This window comes from Gobio gobio (assembly GCF_949357685.1).
Source record: "Gobio gobio genome assembly, chromosome: 12".
NCBI lineage: Eukaryota > Metazoa > Chordata > Actinopteri > Cypriniformes > Gobionidae > Gobio > Gobio gobio.
The window spans coordinates 6,676,894-6,697,084 of record NC_137105.1 but is presented as its reverse complement, the minus strand read 5'-3'; the positions used below and the strand labels follow the sequence as shown (position 1 = coordinate 6,697,084).

The following is a 20,191-nucleotide window of genomic DNA, read 5'->3' as shown; positions in this document are numbered from 1 at the left end:
CAACGAGGACGTACAAAAACACTGACTCACAAGATATAAAACACCGTTCTGTCGGGAGAGAGAGAGCTGCGTGTGCACGAATAATAAATAATAAGCTACACATCAGAAATCACTGATCACAGATCAGAAGGAACTGAAAAAAGACTTCTGTTTTCATTTGTACATCCAATCACTGAGAAACTGCCAGCGTTCACTCGTTCACAACCCATGATCTCTCGAGCGTTTGCATGGGCGTGCCAGATTCTCTGGGCGGAGGAAAGGGAGGAAACCGTTCCTGCTTGGACGTCAAACCAGGAGACTTCAGGATTGGCTCGTCTGGCCTGTCATTTTCTCAAAGGCAGAGAGAGACAGCCAGAACTCGGTTTTACACCGATCAACATTTCTATCCACTTGGGTACAATATTCAGGCTAGGGGAACTCATATTAATGTTGAAAAACCTCATAAAATGAAAATTTCATGCCATGGGACCTTTAAATAAGTAATGACGTGGTGTAATACATCATGTGTTGTTGTTCATATAAGGTTGTATTTACCTAATTTTAATACCTGCTAAACACCAGATGATTTTTTATGATGTCTTGATACTTAAAACCATGAATTAAGAAGGGTGTATTCTTCCACATGACTATAAACACCCATCAGGCATGATATTGTGTTGGTTCCCCTTTTGCTGACCCGTCGAGGCATGGACTCCACTAGACCCCTGAAGGTGTGCTGTGGTTTTTGGCACCAAGATGTTAGCAGCAGATCCTTTATGTCCTGTAATTTGCGAGGTGTGGCCTCCATGGATCGGACTTGTTTGTTCAGCACATCCCACAGATGCTCAATTGGATTGAGATCTGGGGAATTTGGAGGCCAAGTAAACACCTCAAACTCGTTGTGCTCCTCAAACCATTCCTGAAGCATTTTTTGCTTTGTGGCGGCGCATTATCTGCTGAAAGAGCCACAGCCACCAGGGAATACCGTTGAAATGGTGTACATGGTCTGCAACAATGCTTAGGTAGGTGGTACGTGTCAAAGTAACATCCACATGGATGGCAGGACCCAAGGTTTCCCAGCAGAACATTGCCCAAAGCATCACTGCCTCTGCCGGCTTGCCTTCTCCATAGTGCACCTGGTGCCATGTGTTCCCCAGGGTAAGCGACGCACACACACCCGGCCATCCACATGATGAAAAAGAAAACGTGATTCATCAGACCAGGCCACCTTCTTCCATTGCTCCGTCGTCCAGTTCTGATGCTCATGAGCCACTGTTGGCTCTTTTCGGGCAGTGGACAGGTGTCAGCGATCCCAGCGGTCACCACCAGTGTGAACTTGAGCAAGGCACTCTACTCCATGGGGGGATTGTCCCTGTAATAAGGGCACTGTAAGTCACTTTGGTTTAAAGCGTCTGCCAAATGCATAAATGTAAATGTAAATGACAGTTGTCCAAAAGACACATTGACACCTTGCACAAGAAGGGCAAGACACAAAAGGTCATTGGAAAAGAAGCTGGCTGTTCATAGAGCTCTGTGTCCAAGCACATTAATAGAGAGGCGAAGGGAACGAAAATATGTGGTAGAAAAAAGTGTACAAGCAATAGGGATAACTGCACCCTGGAGAGGATTGTGAAACAAAACCCATTCAAAAATGAGGGGAAATTCACAAAGAGTGGATTGTAGCTGGAGTCAGTGCTTCAAGAACCACTACGCACAGACGTACGCAAGACATATTGTCGCATTCCTTGTGTCAAGCCACTCTTGAACAACAGACAGCGTCAGAAGCGTCTCGCCTGTGCTAAAGACAAAAAGGACTGGACTGCTCCTGAGTGGTCCAAAGTTATGTTCTCTGATGAAAGTAAATTTTGCATTTCCTTTGGAAATCAGGGTCCCAGAGTCTGGAGGAAGAGGGGAGAGGCACACAATCCACGTTGCTTGAGGTCCAGTGTAAAGTTTCCACAGTCAGTGATGGTTTGGGGTGCCATGTCATCTGCTGGCGTTGGTCCACTGTGTTTTCTGAGGTCCAAGGTCAACACAGCCATATACCAGGAAGTTTTAGAGCACTTCATACTTCCTGCTGCTGACCAACTTTATGGAGATGCAAATTTCATTTTCCAACAGGACTTGGCACCTGCACACAGAAAATCTATGGGGTATTGTGAAGGGGAAGATGCGATATGCCAGACCCAACAATGTAAGAAGAGCTGAAGGCCACTCCTTGATCTATCTGCTGCCTTTGACACGGTCAATCATCAAATTCTTCTGTCCACCCTCTCATCAATGGGCATCACAGGGGCTCCGCTCCATTGGTTTGAATCTTATCTCTCAGGTAGGTCCTTCAAGGTTGCCTGGAGAGGAGAGGAATCCCAAGCGCATCAACTGACCACGGGGGTTCCTCAGGGCTCAGTGCTCGGACTTCTCCTTTTCTCCATTTACACTACTTCATTAGGTCCCATCATACAGGCACATGGCTTCTCATATCACTGCTATGCTGATGACACTCAGCTCTACCTTTCATTCCAACCAGAAGACCCCACAGTAGCTGCAAGAATCTCCAGCTGTCTGGCTGACATCTCTGCATGGATGAGTAAAAATCACCTACAGCTCAACCTGGCAAAGACTGAGTTCCTCATCTTCCCCACCAGTCCCACAATGCAACATGACTTCACCATCCAGTTAGGTACATCCCTGATTTCCCCTTCTAAATCAGTCAGAAATCTTGGAGTTACATTTGATGACTAGTTGTCCTTCAGAGAACACATTGCTAAGACGGCTCGCTCGTGCAGGTTTGCGCTCTACAACATCAGGAAGATCAGACCGTTCCTAACAGAACACGCAACACAGCTTCTTGTCCAGGCCCTGGTTATTTCTAGACTTGACTACTGCAATGCGCTTCTGGCTGGACTCCCCTCTTGTGCAATCCAAACACTTCGAATGATCCAGAATGCAGCGGCACGTCTGGTCTTCAACGAGCCCAAAAGGACCCACATCACACCACTCTTCATCTCTCTGCACTGGCTACCACTCGCTGCTCGCATCAAGTTTAAGGCGCTGACGCTTGCCTACAGAGCCACCACGCGCTCAGCTCCTGCATACTTTGACTCGATTCTACGACTCCACACCCCCACCAGAAGCCTTCGTTCAGCCAAGGAGCGAAGGCTTGTAGTACCATCACAGAGAGGCAAAAAATCCCTTTCCAGAACATTTTCATTCAATGTTCCCAGCTGGTGGAACGATCTTCCCACCGCCATCCGAAATGCTGATTCGTTGACAACATTCAAAGGTCAACTAAAAACTCATCTCTTCCATGAGCACTTAACCACTTAAAAAAAAAAAAAAAAAATTATTTCCTTTCCTCTTTCCCTCCCTACTCTAACCTGTGCTACACTGAGAAATGTACACAGACTAAGTATTTCAGGCACTTGTTGCGCTCACTCGACTCTTCACGACCAATCGCTTATTGTACCCCCAAGTTGTAAGTCGCTTTGGATAAAAGCGTCTGCTAAATGCATAAATGTAAATGTATCAGAGCAACCTGTGCTCTCATAACACCTGAGCAGAGCCACAGACTGATCACCTCCATGCCACGCCGCATTGCTGCAGTAATTCAGGCAAAAGGAGCCCTAACTAAGTATTGAGTGCTGTACATGCTCATACTTTTCATGTTCATACTTTTCAGTTGGTCAAGATTTCTAAAAATCCTTTCTTTGTATTGGTCTTAAGTAATATTCAAATTTTCTGAGATACTGAATTTGGGATTTTCCTTAGGTGTCAGTTATAATCATCAAAATGAAAAGAAATAACCATTTGAAATATGTCAGTCTGTGTGTAATGAATGAATATAATATACACGTTTCACTTTTTGAATGGAATTAATTAAATAAATCAACTCTTTGATGATATTCTAATTATATGACCAGCACCTGTGTATATGTGTTATATATATATATATATATATATATATGTGTGTGTGTGTGTGTGTGTGTGTGTGTGTGTGTGTGTGTGTGCTTGCGCGTGTGTGTGTAATAGACAAGCTCATGAAAAGAAAAATATAACAAAATCATTACACATTATTAGGATCCTAAAATAGCCATATGTGATATGAGATGATGCGGAACCTGTTGTAGTTTTGTTTCATGGGATGTGGGCATGTAATCCTGCCACCTGCCAGCAGAGGGAGACGAACTCAATTCACACTGATACGGAGTAAAACTTGTTTTGGAGTGTGTATATTAGAATCCACATAGACAAGATAAATAATTTCTCTGTAGCCTTTAAAAAATGCATTTGAAATGCTCATTCTGCCTGGCCCAGTGTAATAATCTAAAAGAACATGTAAACAAAAAACAGCTATGGTCTGATCTTACTGAACACACACACACTGTTCATGTTCAAATGTGTTTTATTGTACTCGTTTGCTTTTCCCTTTAAAGTTAAAACCATCTGCATAAATGTGGAGGTAGAAACGGATTTAGCTCATTCACACAAATGAACAACAAACACTGTAAGGGTGAATCTCATGTTCAGAATCATTCTCGGGTTATATTTCAACTCCAATAAAAAGAAATAATGTAACATTGTCATGACAACCTCTCCAATTCTCAATACTGTATGCAAAAACTCATCGTCATTACAGTAATGCAAAAAAAACATTACACTACAAAGTATTTCTACATTTATATGCTGTGAATGGGAATCATGTCCAGACCGATTACAGTAATGAAAAATAAAAGCATCCATAACACTCGACCCCTAGTTTAAATGTGCTTAACCGCCATTAAAAATAGTGTAACAAAGAATGCAAATCCTAAAAAACAGGCTTCCTTTTCTTTATGTCCATGTGCGTGTATTTCTTTTAGTTTTGGGGGCAAAATGTGATCTGAACATGTTCTCATGAGATTCACTTGCAAAATGGTTTCCTGATGGGTGCTATACATTAATGCTGTGATCCATAAACTGCTCATGCCTGTCCGTTATCAAATAAATAGAGTTTTTAGTAAAGTGCTTGAGAGGTTATGACACTTCACCCCGTGACCTCAGTAATTGTAATATTTCCTAAGAACAAGAGCCCAGTGTATCCCGTACACAGCCGTGACACATGGTGAATTGATATGAAATCAGTCATGAATGCAGTTCAGGTTATAGCTTTCAGTTTTTAGAAATGAGTTTAGCGTTTTCGACTAGAAAGGAACATCGAATAATGAAACCGAGGAGGATTGGGAAAAACAGAGACTAAGAAAAGTGAACAGGAGCGCAAACAGGCATGAAATCAAACTGTTAGAGGAAAAAACCTGCAGGTTTAGAGGAGGTTTGTAGCGTTTCATTCGAGCCAGCTGAGGTTCAGGCAGCGAGCGATGAAGGCGTACGTGTCCGCCACCTCCTGAATGACTTTACTGGTGGGTTTTCCTGCGCCGTGGCCTGACTTAGTGTCCACATAGATAAAGAGAGGGTTTGACTGGCCGGGCCAGTGACCGATCTCGTTCTGCAGGGTGGCGATGTATTTTAACGAGTGCAGCGGCACCACGCGGTCGTCGTGGTCGCCCGTCAGCAACAGTACGGCGGGATACTGAACCCCGTCTCCTTCTGGAACACGGATATTGTGAAGAGGAGAATACCTGCAGGATCAGAACATTTACAGCGCTTAAAAATCATAACAGAAAAGTGCTTTAGCGCATTGTTTCCCACACATAGACTAATTTGTGGCCACAGAATCAACACCGGCCTGCGATTGCGTGTGTCATTATTAATGTATTTATTTTTTTATAAAATCCCTGCTCTCCCTCCGTCACTCACGCGCGTCTCTCGCTCTCAAATTGGCAAACCTGCTTTTGATATGAAACAAAGTCTAAGATTTTTGGTAAACAGTACAGCATAGTGTGTATTGATTATTACGTCAACCACGTTTACAGGATCATTTTAATATGGAGAGTGATGGAGATGCAACATTGTTAACATTAATGTTTTTCTTGTATTCTTGCCCTCAGGTATTCCTTATTAATTGGTCACACTCATACTCATTGGTGGTCAAATGTGACCGTACACCTTAACTATTTTTCAATTAAATAAATGTATATTTTAGTTTAATAATATTTATTGAATATTTTGAGGAGATCTTTTGGTAATAAATGGGCCTACTGTGTGTGCAATAATTATGGTCCATTAATGACCATTTAATGAATTAAAATATTTTTCCTATTTATATTACAATTAGTGTAGTAATTAAGGTTAAAATAGAGAATTCCAATGCAAAGTGGCAAATTAGAGTCATTTTGTGGCTGGAAAAATAATAATTTTAATTTGTAATGCCATGGTTTACCTACTAGGTGCTTGTATGGCTCTTTAATAATTACATGTATCTAGTCTAGTTGCTCATAAAAGTATTGCAGATCATAACTGCTTACTTATTTTTAGGTTTTGCATTTGAATACATATTTAGACATGATCAAAAACTAGATTTATTTAAATGTGAAATTTTAAAACCTTAACTTACATCCTGATATTTTGAATGATACTTATATAAGCACACACAAGTGAATACTAATGAATGCAAGCAAACATAATTTAACCCAAGAAAAGTTTAAAATAGTGCTAAAAAGGCAAACTTATTTTCCCTTATATGTACAGTAGGCTATATACATATGAATTGATACTGAATCAAGATCGAAATCGATATTTGTGACAATCATCAACCCCAAATAGACCAACCACCACCACCACCACCACCACCACCCCCCTCAACCCCCGCCCACCTGCCCGCCACCACAAATTGGTTTCTAATCTGTGGGAAACACTGTTTAGCGTTTACGTCAGTGATACACAATAAAAGCCAAAATCTAATAAAAAATAATAATAATCACTATTTTAAAATATGAAACATTATAATGCAACATATTCAGTTGGTGTGCAACATTACCTAAATTACATATTAAACAAATAGTGGTTTATAATCGAACTGGATGAGCAAATCAATGGTAAAATTATAGGCATCTAATCAGTGTTATTTTGGTTTTAGTCAGGGTGCGAATCACGGGGGGGGTTTGGGGGGGTGGTCTGACCCCCCTAAAGAAGACTTGATCCCCTCTAAAGGACATCAAAATAAGATGTTGAGGGGGTCAAAGAAAGTAGTCTACCCGTAATAAATATGAAGGTTTAATTCACAGCCGAATAAGATTGATGGGTGTTTTAATCGCGCAGCTCCACTATTCACAGTAGCTTTGGTTTATTTGAGTTTTAGTCATTTTAGTACTTCAAATTATTTCAATTAGTTGCAAAAAAAAATGTCTAATTTACCTTTTTCATCTATTCATATTTTATTTTAGCCATTTCAATTGCGTAAAAAAAAAAAGAATAGTTTTAGGTATATTATAATACAATTATTTAATAAAGGTATACTAATATATAAAGGTAAATTAAATTTAATTAGGCATATTAATGAATACGTTACATATTTTAATCATAGCTGTTGCAACCATACTATAAAATCAATTATCCTTTTGACGTTGTGCATAACGACAGTAAGATTTGACCTCAGTTAATGGGGTAAAATCATGCTGCCGTGCTGCTTTAATTGACATACATGTATGTGTCACTGCCTCTGCTGCTTCTAAAAATTGTAGAGAAATGAATGGTGTCTGTGCATCACTGGACTCAGAGAACGTAAACTCACTTGATTAACCAATCGAACTGCTCTTTGATTTCAGAGCAGCCGAAATCAGTGGTCCACGCGTGCCCGATGGTGAACTTATGAAACTTTAACATGTCCATGACGCCGACCTGAGCCACAGCACAGCCGAACAGATCGGGCCTCTGATTCACACACGCCGCTGCAGGAGACAGGAGTCAGGAATCAGTACCAGGTGAATACAAACGTGTGTGTGTGTGTTTGTGTTCAACCTGAATGCACACTCATGGGGACTCATATCACCGTGGAAACAAACCATGAGGTTTTTTGTTGTTGAAAATGTAAATATGCAGAAGGTTTGGTTTGATGGGTAGGTTTAGGGGTAGGCAGGGTTCGTACAGATCCTGTAAAATAAAATTCTTGCTAATGACTTAGCAAGCACTACTTTTTTGATTTTCCAAGGACTACAATCAGAGATCTCACTTATCAAATAATATCTTTATTATCTTTTAAATTCTGAATAAGGTAATTAAAAATAAAGTGCAGCACATTGACCATTGAAAGGATACTATGACAAAGTCAAACAGATTTGTTTTCTCATGAATATATAATTGACCTGTATCATATACTTGGATATTTATATGAGCAATATTACGCTAATTGCCATGCAAAATGGCTCCATATCTATATCAGACGTGCTGCAGTGTTAATTTTGCGTGAAAAGATCATTTTATCAATAAAATTAAACACTAATTTCTCATATATTGTCTTTCAATAATGCAAGCACTTTTCAAGTACCTTTTAATAAATATGGCGGTTTTCCAGGACTTAAATTTCAAGCACTTTAAGCACCTTGTATGAACCCTAGGTAGGGTAAGTGTAAGGAAAAAGAATATACAGTTTGTACAGTATAAAAACCATTATGTCTATAGAGTCCCCACAAAGAAAGTGAACCAGACGTGTGTGTGTGTGTGTGTGTGTGTGTGTGTGTGTGTGTGTGTGTGTCGTACCAACGAGCAGCCCCCCGTTGGATCCTCCATTGATGGTGATTTTGCTGGAGGAAGTGTAACCCTCCTTTATTAGATACTCGGCTGCACACTGAAAGTCAGTGAAACAGTTCTGCTTATTGGCCAACATCCCCGCTGCACAGCAAGAGAGAAAAGTAAGAGACATTTTTTAATTTAAATACAACAGAATTTAAAAGATATTAAGGTTACGTTCCAAATACATACTACACATACTCCTTCTGCAGCACGTTCACTAGCGTCATTAATTTTCACATGATCCTTTAGAAATCATTCGAATATGCTGACGTAGTGTTCAAGAAACACTTATTATCATCAATGTTGAACAAAGTTAATATTTTTGTGGAAACAGGATTCATTTTGAATAGAATTATTTGAATTAGAAATATTTTGTTGCATTATAAATGTCATGTTTGATGAATTTAATGCATTTTTGCAGAATAAAAAAAATCGTACTGACCGCAAACTTTTCAATGGTCCTATTTTTTTTTTTAAATAGTAGGACGTGTATAATACATAGTATGCAATTTTCTAGCATTCAATTCAGAACATATGCACAGATCAATCCCTGATTATCTCCAGAATTATTCACATGCCTTTATGCCATGTCTCTCCATATTCTCCACCTCCTCTGATGTTGGCCACAGCTAAAACTCCTCCCAGATTCCTGACAAATATCAGCCGAGAAACGCTGAAAAACAAACGGGAACAGGACAGACGTTTATAGGAACAGAAAGGTGATCCATGTGTGGAGTGTGTGATCGGCTGTATGTTTTTGTGCTTGTGTATTGTACCTGTAACTGGGTGTGATGGAAATATTAAAACCTCCATATCCGTATAGGAAGGCAGGATGGGAACCATCCAGCTTGAGTCCCTTCTTATGGACAATAAACATTGGGATTTGGGTGCCGTCTTTACTGGGATAAAACACCTGGATGAAACACACAGACATAAAGTGATCAAGATCATACCACAGACAGACAAAGTTTGGGCTCGACAAGTCTCTTCTGCACACCAAGGCTGCCTTTATTTGATCAAAATTACAGTAAAGCAGCAATAGTGTGAAATATGATTGCAATTTCAAAGAACTGTTTTCTATCTGAATATATGTTACAATGTAATTTACAGACAGATGAACTGCCAGCAGGTACCTGAGTGGTCTGGTAGTCAGCAGGACTGAAGCCCTTCACTGTGACCTCTCTGAAGACGTGCGGCTGCAGCGGATCTTTAGTCAGATCACAGTGATAGATGATCGCTGCAGGAAAGCACAGCACACGTCATTCGAGACACGCCTGTTGCCTGATTGTTATTAATGAGTTATTGAGGTCAGAAGCTGCTGAATCTTGACGAACCTGGAGACAAAAACGAGGTGAAGCTGTAAAAGATCTCAGAGTCTTTCTTCCTCCCAGTGAAGCCCACGATCGAGCCAACGTCCAGCGGGAACGTGCGAATCTCCTCCCCAGAGGACAGATGGAACATCTTCAACACGTTCTTCACGTCATGGAGGAAACACACAAACAGGAAGCTGGAGTACGTACAGGTAGCAAACACTGAAAGAGAGATGAAGAGAAATTATGAAATTAACCATGAACAAAATTATATTTAAAATTAAAATAATAAAAATGAACAAAACACACACACACATTATATATATATATAAAATATAGTTGAATTTATTACTTATTTTATTTATATATATTAATCAATAATAAACTGAATATTAAAATATTCTGTCTTTATGGTGTTTCTACATTAATTTGGAGATTAACTGTGAAATTATTACATATTATATATTAAAAACTTGAATGTTAGGTGCAATTAATTACAGAAAAATGTAATATACACAAACACACATTTTATCCATATTTGACTGGACTATTAAAGTGTGAGAAAGTACATACATTTGAATTAATAAATTATGCAAAAAACTTTGTTATAATACAAGCAGATTAATTATGCATAATAAGTCCTGTGACATTTATTAAGAAAGTAAATCCAGTGAATTTTGATTTAATTGTATCTCTAAAAACAGCATCTCTACTCACCGATGACGTCTTTGTCATGTTGGGGAATGAGCTCTTTCCATTGGCTGACGGACGGTTGGGCGAAGTCGATATTGATGAGTCGATATTGAGGAGCGTCCAGGTTGGTTTTAAATGTGAAAACGGTTCCTTCATTTGTGACGTATTCATACTCCGCATCAAAGTTATCGATCAGCTTCACCCATGGCAACAAACCTACCATCAATAAGAGAGAAATGAGACAGTGGCAGCAGAAGCATTCTTGTCTGAATAATATTGTTTCTGTGCATCTGTACCAGTGATTCCCTGCGGCACGTCGTTCAGGTCGCAGTACCACAGTCTGTTGACGGGGTCACAGCCCTCTCGGATGGACAACAGCACGTAACGGCCGTCATCAGACACCTGAAGACACACACGCATACATTATTCCCCGTAAACATGATCAGAAATGAGGTACCGTCTGTGTGTGTTTGTTACCTCAACACCGCTCATCCATTTCGGCTGATCGGGAAATTCGGCACAGAGGACGTCCTGAGACTGAGGGGTTCCCAACACGTGATAGTACAACTTCTGGTGAAGGTTAGTGGACGTCTCAGTGCCTGAGAGACAGACAGAGAGAGTTTGATTAAGATCTCTTAACAGTGTTTTTATTGTTAACTAAACTAAAACTACTAAAATAAATAAAAATATTATATGAAATACTTTAAAAAAAAAAAAAAGAGAAAAGTTTCCTTGAAAACTAACTTAAATAAGTTTAAAGTACTAACATGACTAAAACTGAAATAAAAATTAGGGCAGTCAAGTGATTAACATTTTCAATATAATCAATTACACAATGTTGATTAATGAAAGAATCACATCAAATCTGGCTGAGAAATGACCCCCAAAAGATCATTTAAAGTCATTACTGTGTTAAATGAGAAAAGCATCAAATAGACATTACAAAAAATAGCTTTAGAATAACATATTTTATTTACTTTTAGGCTACAACGACATGAGGGTGGGTGAGTAAATGATGACAGCATTTTCAGTTTGGGGTTAACTATCCCTTTAATGGGTTTTTTTATTAAATACAGAATATGAATTGTTTTAATGAAATAATACTCTAACTAAAACTGCCAGTAGATGGCAGTAAATGTCTGAATGAGTAAGTCAGAGACATTTATTCATTCATTCGATTCATTCAGGAATTAAGTTCTTTATGAATGGGCCATTGAATCATTGGTTCACCCAATTCGTTCAAAAAGCAAATTATTTCAGAAACACAGCTCTGGCTGTGATCTGCTCTGGCTTTATAGGTAAAGTTGTGGCAAAATTGAGCAAAATCAGACAAAAATGTGTCTAAAATATAACACAATATTAAAGGCACAATATGTAAGATTTTTGGATTAAAATAACCAAAAACCACTAGAACAATGTTATATATTTTGTTGACTTGTGTACTTACATTATCCCAAATGTTTCCAAGAATGTTTAAATCCAGAGAAATAAGCAATTTTGAACCGTGTCCATGCGTTGCCTATCAATGACATCATACCTGCATTACTTTCGATTTCCAGTTTTATTTTGTAGAAACCATGGAAACACCAAAGACATTAAATTATATGTTTTATTAGACAGGTGAGCAACTGTTTAGATAGATTCATCAACAGAAAACTAATTATTGTTCTACAGCTCAACACGGTCTTATTGTTAAATCTGGTTTTCTTGATTTACCGCGAGTACCATGTTTTACCATGTCTAATATTGATCTAGCTCACTGCAGTGTGAACATGTGTCTCATAGTAGCGACTAGGGATGAAACGGTATGGAAATTTCACATCACGATTATAGTGACCCAAATTATCACGGTTATCAATATTATCACGGTTTTGTTCAAACGAGATGAAAGTGTTCAAAAAGAACAGATGCACACACTTAAAACATTTCAACAAGTTTTATATTTGAAAATCAACAAACAACAAATAACTAAAGCAGCTCTAAGCACTTTTTTAAGCCAGATTCTATTCTGTGGGATTTCCTTCCTTATAATGGCCGTCGTCAATAGCAATGCATTACGCATAAATAATAATAATTTGTCGTAAATATAATCTCTAATATTATCTCTGTAAATATATTCTCAAGCAATATTCTCATCAGTGTTCAGCAATGATGCATTTAAATCTAGCATATTTTGTGTAAGAGCCCAAACAGTATCCTAGTGAAATAATGCATATCCATATTTCCATATGATTTGACAGTTTATTTTATTAAATATCAAAATGTGTGCATGATACCTGACACCTAGATGATCACTTAACAGTCAGTTTTATGATTGTCATTCTCTTCAAATGCTATTGAAGTTTGAAACGTGTAACGTTACTAATGTTGTATGTAACTTTAGAGACGGTCCCTAAATTCGCCAGCGTTATGCCAGTCATATCAGATGCGCTGTGGTTCTGTAGTGTTTGTTTGAAACTATTTTCGCTGCTGAAATAGAACAGAAACAGTCAACCTCTGTATGATGAGTGAATCTCCTGCGTACATCACATGTTTCTCTCTGCTTTTAGTGTAGATTTCAGTGAGTGAGAGCGGCGCGCGCTCCGAACAAAACTCAGGCTAATCTGAACGCCTCTGATTATGAGGCATAGCATTCATAAACTCAATATAATCACGTGTGAGTGGTTATAATGCGCAACGCAATTATAACAGATGGCTTTTGAGAAGAGTATAATAAGTTCAACAGCCAGATTGGCTAGTGTGCAGCCGAAATAACGTTAAGTTACACCCGCAAATGGTGGTTGTTAATGTCAAGCCCTGATTATTATCCCTTAAATGTCACCCTAGTCTTGTCTGAATTTGTTCGTTCGCTTCACGTTATTATTTCCCAGACGTAGTTTTGGTATTCAGGTCAAAGTCCACTTGCCTTGCGTTCGTAGTTTTGAAGTGTTTCCCCCTATTACAGCGCAATTTACCGCAAGTTTTCACAATCGTGATAATCACACGCGGTTTTAATGATAATTAAATTTTATACGATATTACTAACCGTCACTAAATTTTATCATGGTTTATCGTGAAACCGGTAATCGTTTGATCCCTAGTAGCAACCGAGCGAACACAGAGTAGCATTATAGCATAACTTTTAACACACCCAAATAATGTATATAATATGATACAATTCTGCAGTACCCCACAGCCACGAAATCAAAGCATCATCAAGCTACGCCTTTGTTTTGAATAAGCGACCTCTAGCTGTGAAAAATTACATATTGTGCCTTTAACTTCTTATTTATTGAACTGTTGTATAAAATCAATATCACATTTGCACTCATACTATTCAGGAAAAAAACAGCACTCATGTGATCAGGGCCGGGGATGGCACGGGCCACCCCAAAAATGTAATTGGCCATCCCAAGTGCCCAAACCACCCCCACTCCATCAGAGTCAAAAAGCCACTTTCTACTGTTGTCAATTAATTTGCTCTATATTGTTTACAACTATATACAACTATGATGGAAAAAATTCTTGCTTGCATTGCATTTACCACAGGCCAGTTATTTTATAACACATTTCAAGTGACTTATTTTGAAATCCTTTATACGCAGAATATGTTTTATCAATAATATATAGTAGCCTATTATTCCCTCCAATGTAGGGCTATTTATACTGCTTTATACATGTATTTAAATGTGCCACCCCTCCCTGAGTCTGTGCCCCAGCCTGGCCCCCCCCACGAAAATGTGTCTAGACCGACCCCTGCAAACAAGCAACTGTTTTCTACATCTAGATTTAAGGAGCTTTACACACAACCATATCGGAGATAAAAAGGCCTATTTGATGACATGTCATGTAATGCATTTCATGTAGATTTGATTTGGGTGTGTACAGTGGTCATTTACATATAGCCAACAATACATTTCCCAACAACAAAATTTTGGCCAGTGAAAATGCTGAGTGGCTACTAGTAACTTTGGAAAACCACTAGCCACAGTGGCTGGTGAGCAAAAAGTCAATGTCACGCCCTGATCATATGATATAAATGAAACAAAAACTCATAGAGTGGCATTTTTGCCCTAATATCTTGAATTTTAGGGGCCTAAAACTGCGCATTATAGACTCCATCATGCAGTGAGTTGTTAATAAAACAAAACATAAAAAAACATAAAAAATGGAAAAAAAAATTATGAAAATATAAAAATAAATTCTAATGCAAAATATTAATAAATACTAATATAGTATGTAATAACACTAAAATAACATGTCTCTCACACCTGCATGTGTGAATTTGTGTATCAGGCGTGTTTGTGTGTCTTTACCGTCACTCTTGCCCTCCTGCTCGGGGTAAGAGTTGTAGAAGAGTCCCTTTCCATCATGAGTCCAGGACATGCAGGTGAATTTGACCCTGTCCAGTTGATCCTCCAGAAGTACGGCGCCATCCACGCGCAAAAAACGCATCTCGACCCAGTCCGAGCCGCTCGCACTGGTACCGTACGCCAGGTACTCGCCATCCTCAGAGAACGCATAACCTGCCAATAAGCTGCAGGCTTTAGCTGACATCCATACACTGCAGAAACAGACCTCACATGCTTCATGAAACAAACACAGACACATCCAGCACCTCGTAAAGCGACCGTCCCGTCCTCGGAGAAGGTGTTTGGGTCCAGGAACACGCTGGGTTCCGCCTCAAGGTTCTCCTGCATGTACAAAACGCTCTGGTTCTGCAGACCCGTGTTGTAAAAGTGAAAATACCTACAGGCGAGGAAAAGAAATGTTTCTTAGTGCTTTCAAAAACACATTCACTGATACTCAAAAGTTTGGGGTCGGTAAAATTTGTTCATGTTTTTGAAAGATGATCAAAAATACAGTAAAAACTGTGAAATATTGTCACAATTTCAAATAACTGATTTCTGTCTGAATACATTTTAAAATGTAATTTATTCCTGTGATCAAAGCTGAGTTTTCAGCATCATTACTCTAGTCTTCAGAGTCACATGATCCTTCAGAAATCATTCTAATATGACGATTTGCTGCTCAAGAAGCATTTATGATTATCAATGTTGAAAACAGTTGTTCTTCTGACTAATATTTTTGTGGAAACCACCTTTTTTCTCAGAATTGTGTGTTATAAAGTCAGAATTGTGAGATATAAACTCACAATTCAGACTTTATTTCTCGCAATTCTGACTATATCACACAATTCTGAATTTATATCTAGCAATTGCGTGTCAAAGTCAGAATTGCGAGATATAAACTCGCGATTGTGAGAAAAAAAGTCAGAATTATGATATAAAAAGTCGCAGTTACCTTTTTTATTTTTTTATTCTGTGGCAAAATCAAGCTTCCATAGTAAAGACATTTATGATGTTAAGAAAAAGAAAATATTTCTATTTAAAATAAATGCTGTTCATTTGAAATTTTCTATTCACCCGAAAATGAAAATTAGCCTATGATTTACTCAACATCAAGTCATCCTAGGTGTGTGACATTCTTCTTTCAGACGAATACAATCAGAGTTATATTAAAAAAGTCCTGGCTAATCCAAGCTTTATAATGGCAGTAATTGTAGCTCTGTTTTTGAAGTCCATAAAAGTGCATCTGTCCGTCAAATAACTGCTCCACACGGCTCCGGATGGGCCTTCCGTATTCAATTTATGGAAAAAGTATTGAAAGTGCCTCTGCAGTTCAAAAGGCTTCAAAAGGCTACAGTTACACTCATCAGACATAGCGTACGCATCTTGAACAGCGAGAGGCAGTTTCAACACTTTTCCACAGAAGGCGGTCGGCCGAGACTTTACTTTATAAAGTTTTAAATATGGATATTTTTCTTACACAACTGCATCTATTCGCTTCAGACGGCGTTTATTAACCCCTCCAGAGCCGCGTGGAGCAGTTATTTGACGGACAGAAGCATTTTTTTAGACTTAGACTGCTCAAAAACAGAGCAACTATTACTGCCATTATAAAGCTTGGATTAGCCTGGACTTTTTTAATATAACTCCGATTTTATTCGTCTGAAAGAAGAATGTCATATACACCTAGGATGACTTGAGGGTGAGTAAATCATGGGCTAATCTTCATTTTTGGGTTAACTAGCCCTTTAAAGAATCCTGAAAATCATGGTTTCCACAAAAATATTAAGCAGCAAAAAAAATCTACTAATAATAATAATAAGAAGAAGAACCATTATTAATAATTGCATCGGCAAATGCTCATATCATAATGATTTCTGAAGGATCATGTGACACTGAAGACTGGAGTAATGCTGAAAATTCAGCTTTAATCACAGGAATAAATTACATAGAAAAATATAGAAAACCGTTATTTTAAAAAGTAATAATAGCACACTATCACTGTTTTTACGGTATTTTTGATCAAATAAATGCGGCCTTGATGAGAATAAGAGACTTATTTCAAGAGCATAAACAATTCTGAATTATTCCAAACTTTTGACCGGTAGTCCACATGCTTGAAAATACAAAATAAACCATCAGAGTTTGGTTAAAGGAACACCTGACACTTTCTAAACTGTGTATTTTAAAGTGAATTCTGCTGGAAAGCATTGCTTATGTCCGTTCGCCTCACCTGTCCCCGCGTTTGAAGGGGCAGCTGTATTTGGGGTAGTCATAGAGCTCAGTCATGCGATCCTTGAACACGTCCCTGACCTCACACTGCTCCAGGAACGGCAGGGTCAGCTGATTCTGAGCGTTCACAAAGGCCTGGCAGATACAGAAAGCGTCATATCTCTGATACACAGAGTCAGATGTTCATGAGGACAGTGGAGAGGTGTTGTGTGGAGATCACCTGTGTTTTTTCACTGTCGGGATCCTCCAGCCAGCTGTACGGGTCAGAAACTTTACGGCCATGATAGTCGTCCACCTGACAACACACATGCATCACATGACCACTGAGGTCACCATGGCAACATGATCACAGCACAGGTGGAAGTTCACAAGTTCATTTACTCATTCATCCTTCAGCCATTCATTCTTGTATTAATTCAGTTATTCTAATATAAATGTTTTATCATTCGTTTATGCATTGATGTGTATTATCCATTCTTTATATACAGTATATTACTATCTATGACACTTATATTTTATATAACTATCTATCTAATCTTACCTTCATCCATCTATTATTCATTAAAGCTGTTATTAACATTAAACTTTATTGTTCCATACATTTAAACATGCATTGGTTTATTCTTTCAGTCATTCATTCATGTAGTTATCAATGATTTATCCATTCATTCTTTCTTTTATCCGTCTGTGCTCATTCATTCATCCTCTCATCTATTCATTCATGTACTCTTTCTCTCTATTATTCAATCACTCACCACTGATTCATCTCTATAGACGTTTGGATACTGGAAAGCCATTATTCAGTGATCTTCAGAGCTGGTGAACAGATGAAATAATGATATGATGAAATTAAAGGAGACGAGTGTTGGGGAGTTTAGTGTGTTTGAGAGCCGCCGCACAATGTCCGGAATCAACAGGAAAAGAATTCGTACAAAGACAAACGCGCCGAGGGGGAAAGAACGCTGAACTCGCCACAGCGCCATCTGCTGGTGGATGCGCAAATACTCCGGAGTCCGGGGCCGTAATGACGCATGATAAACAATAACTAAGTGCTGCTTACATTTGCCACGTTTGTTATATTCAGCATATTTGCTGTGTCTGTTGTTTTGTGTCATTTCTTTTCTTCTATGTACTGTATGGTATGGCGCTCGCCGCACTGCGTGTACGTAAACAAACAAAACTCGCGTGCGCTTCATATGTCAGGAAAAGATTTTGAGTGAATATGACATAAATTACGTTCTGTTTATCACACAAAGCAGTCAAAATTATGCGGAAGACTTTAAATAACGCACAGGAACCATATCTGCTCCTTTTATGGTACCTTTATGTACTTTTTTTTGGAGCTTGACAGTTGACCATCCTCACATCCTTCGATCTAATGAGGGTGAGTAACGTTAAATTAAAGAACATTTTATTATTATTTTGGTAACAATTTATTTCATAATGCGTTTGCAAAGCTATTGAAGCCCATTTGTAGAAGCCAAAAAAAATAAGAATCATGTTTTGGTAACTCTTAAGTATGACCAAAAAAAAGTCATAATTATGAGATATGACGCTAAATCATAATTATGAGATTCGGAATTATGACATACTAATTCATACATGACATACTATATCACAGTTATGAGTTAAAATGAGACATACTAAGTCAACATTATAAATAAATCCATTAGAAAGGAGATCAGTTGGAATTTTGACTTTCTCCCTTGTCAATTTTTTTATTGGAATTTCAGTTTATCCTGTAGGATCTTATTGGAATCCTATTGGACATAGTGTTTTTATTTAATGGAATTTCACTTTGTCCTGTGATATTTTCTATTATTACTTTTTATTATAATAAATGATTAATTAATGAATCACTTTTTAGAGTAACTTAACTTTTTTAGTGTGTGTGTGTGTGTGTGTGTGTGTGTGTGTGTGTGTGTGTGTGTGTGTGTGTGTGTGTGTGTGTGTGTGTGTGTGTGTGTGTGTGTGTGTGTGTGTGTGTGTGTGTGTGTGTGTGTGTGTGAGAGAGAGAGAGAGAAATCATGCTGTAAACATCTCAATCTCTATTGTAAAATAATTTAACACAAAGGTTGTTGTTTTTTTTAAAGCTGGCATATACTGTGCTGACAATAAAATATTTGCACAAGTTGTGCTGTTTTTTCAAAGACTACTATCGGTTAGTAAAAGATACAGTGGAAAAGTGCGTCTTTAGGATTATTAAAAATGCTTGATTCGCTAAGATTTAAAATGAAAAAATAAATAAATACAAATTCCCTTTTAGACCAGAATAGGGACCCAATTGGATCCTATTAAAATCCTGTAGAAATTATCCACTATCACAGGATATTATGTATTGTCTTATAAGAAAATTCCCACAGAATCCTATAGGAGTCAGATAAGAATCTTATAGGACAAGACAAATATCCTATAAGACGATTCCTAACGGAATCCTATAGGAACGGTTCCAAAATATGATAGAAATATTTAATGGAATCCTGTACAGGTTTCTTATTGGAATCCTTTAGGATTTTTTGACAAGGGCTATGTCATATTTTTGACTTTTTAAGGCATAATTTCGACTTTTCATCGAATTATGACTTAGTATGTCATAATTTTGAGTGTTTATGTCATAATTAAGATTTACAAAAGCATTTTTTTTCTTATGTGGTGGAGATGGGTTTCCATACAAAGTTGTTTGTTTGATGATTGATTGAATTATAGGGTAATGTATACGTAAAATGGATTGTTTTGTATGTTTTGCAACAGAAATCAAACAAAACACATAAGAATAATGTAAGCGAGTTAATTCAGTTCATGTTGTGCATGTGTTTTCTTCATCAGAATATCCTTTTGTAAGTATCAGCTAAATGTAAATGCTATCGGGGCACTGATTATGAGAATTGTATGGACAATATGAACAGATATCAAAACCATGACATGTCTGAGATATAGTCATATAGAGACCATGTGAGATTCTGTGAAATGCACACTCAAAGAGAG

General features: G+C 38.1%; 1 protein-coding gene across 2 annotated transcripts; it reads right to left on the bottom strand.

Annotated features, from left to right (window-relative positions):
• Positions 1-4,364: 4,364 nt before the first annotated feature.
• Positions 4,365-18,129, bottom strand: prep (prolyl endopeptidase). Of its 2 annotated transcripts, XR_013817576.1 has the most exons (16): positions 17,962-18,129; positions 17,427-17,501; positions 17,208-17,341; positions 15,244-15,374; positions 14,942-15,151; positions 11,124-11,245; positions 10,943-11,048; positions 10,671-10,862; positions 9,978-10,175; positions 9,777-9,880; positions 9,420-9,556; positions 9,222-9,316; positions 8,611-8,742; positions 7,646-7,802; positions 4,865-5,594; positions 4,366-4,495 (listed from the first exon to the last, which is right to left on the bottom strand). XR_013817576.1 is itself a non-coding variant. In XM_079830326.1 (15 exons), the coding sequence occupies exons 1-15, from the start codon at positions 18,001-18,003 to the stop codon at positions 5,300-5,302; spliced, it is 2,130 nt and encodes a 709-aa protein (XP_079686452.1). In that variant the 5' UTR covers positions 18,004-18,125; the 3' UTR covers positions 4,365-5,299. The 2 variants fall into 2 exon arrangements, 1 of the variants encoding a protein (XP_079686452.1); XM_079830326.1 differs by having other exon boundaries at positions 4,365-5,594; positions 17,962-18,125.
• Between the last annotated feature and the right edge of the window lie 2,062 nt (positions 18,130-20,191).

Excerpts from the sequence above, each read along its gene's own strand:
- prep (XM_079830326.1), bottom strand. The coding sequence starts at position 18,003 with ATGGCTTTCCAGTATCCAAACGTCTATAGAGATGAATCAGTG. Across the intron at positions 7,803-8,610 it reads CAACGGGGGGCTGCTCGTTG|CGGCGTGTGTGAATCAGAGG; the intron begins GTACGACACACA and ends TGTCTCCTGCAG. Across the intron at positions 5,595-7,645 it reads CAGTTCGATTGGTTAATCAA|GTATTCTCCTCTTCACAATA; the intron begins GTGAGTTTACGT and ends CTGATCCTGCAG.